This window comes from Oenanthe melanoleuca, unplaced genomic scaffold, assembly GCF_029582105.1.
Source record: "Oenanthe melanoleuca isolate GR-GAL-2019-014 unplaced genomic scaffold, OMel1.0 S331, whole genome shotgun sequence".
Taxonomy (NCBI): domain Eukaryota; kingdom Metazoa; phylum Chordata; class Aves; order Passeriformes; family Muscicapidae; genus Oenanthe; species Oenanthe melanoleuca.
In genome coordinates, this window is record NW_026612980.1 from 23,860 (window position 1) to 24,957 (window position 1,098).

The window sequence follows — 1,098 nt, forward strand, 5'->3', positions numbered from 1 at the left end:
AGAGGCACAGACCATTCAGTTCCAGAGATGTCAGTGAGGAGAGATGTCAGGCAAGCAGGGCACTACAGAGTTCTTTATTTTGTGTAAGCACATATGTAGTGCAACTCCTGGATTATATAGTCTGTGGTTCACACTAGAAATGCGAATACTGAATAAAAAATGGTACAAAAAAAGATTTTCCTGGGAACAAATTCTCAAAAATATAGTACCTGTGCCAGCAGAAAAAACACAGGACACAGAGTGGGCATTAATGAGTAACACCGGAAGAGCTATACAGGAGAATGAAAGTTTATTCCTTCTGAAAAGCATTCATGAAAATTTTCCTCAAGCCATCCTTGAGCTCCTGGTTCCTCAGGCTGTAGATGAGGGGACTCAGGAATGGAGGAACCACTGAGTATAGAACTGACAGGGCCAGATCCAGGGATGGGGAGGAGATGGAGGGCGGCTTCAGGTGAGCAAACACTGCAGTGCTGATAAACAAGGAGACCACAGCCAGGTGAGGGAGGCAGGTGGAAAAGGCTTTGTGCCGTCCCTGCTCAGAGGGGATCCTCAGCACAGCCCTGAAGATCTGCACATAGGAGAATACAATGAACATAAAACAACCAAGTGATAAACAGGCACTAACAGCCAGGAAACCAAGCTCCCTGAGATAAGATTTGGAGCAGGAGAGCTTGAGGATATGTGGAATTTCACAGAAGAACTGGCCCAGGACATTGCCCTGGCACAGGGGCAGGGAAAATGTGTTGGCTGTTTGCAGCAGAGCATTGAGAAAGCCACTGGCCCAGGCAGCTGCTGCCATGCGGGCACAAGCTCTGCTGCCCAGGAGGGTCCCGTAGTGCAGGGGTTTGCAGATGGACACGTAGCGGTCGTAGCACATGATGGTCAGGAGGGAATACTCTGCTGTGATGAAGGATAGAAAGAAAAACACCTGTGCAGCACATCCTGTGTAGGAGATGTTCCTGGTGTCCCAGAGGGAATTGTGCATGGCTTTGGGCACAGTGGTGAAGATGCAGCCCAGGTCAGTGAGGGCCAGGTTGAGCAGGAAGAAGAACATGGGGGTGTGCAGGTGGTGGCCGCAGGCTACGGCGCTGATGATGA

At 49.9% G+C, this 1,098-nt stretch overlaps 1 protein-coding gene across 1 annotated transcript; it reads right to left on the reverse strand.

The window, feature by feature from the left end:
• Positions 1-289: 289 nt before the first annotated feature.
• On the reverse strand, positions 290-1,054 carry LOC130266909 (olfactory receptor 14J1-like). Its single transcript, XM_056516177.1, has one exon. The coding sequence runs from the start codon at positions 1,052-1,054 to the stop codon at positions 290-292; it is 765 nt and encodes a 254-aa protein (XP_056372152.1).
• Positions 1,055-1,098: the final 44 nt, after the last annotated feature.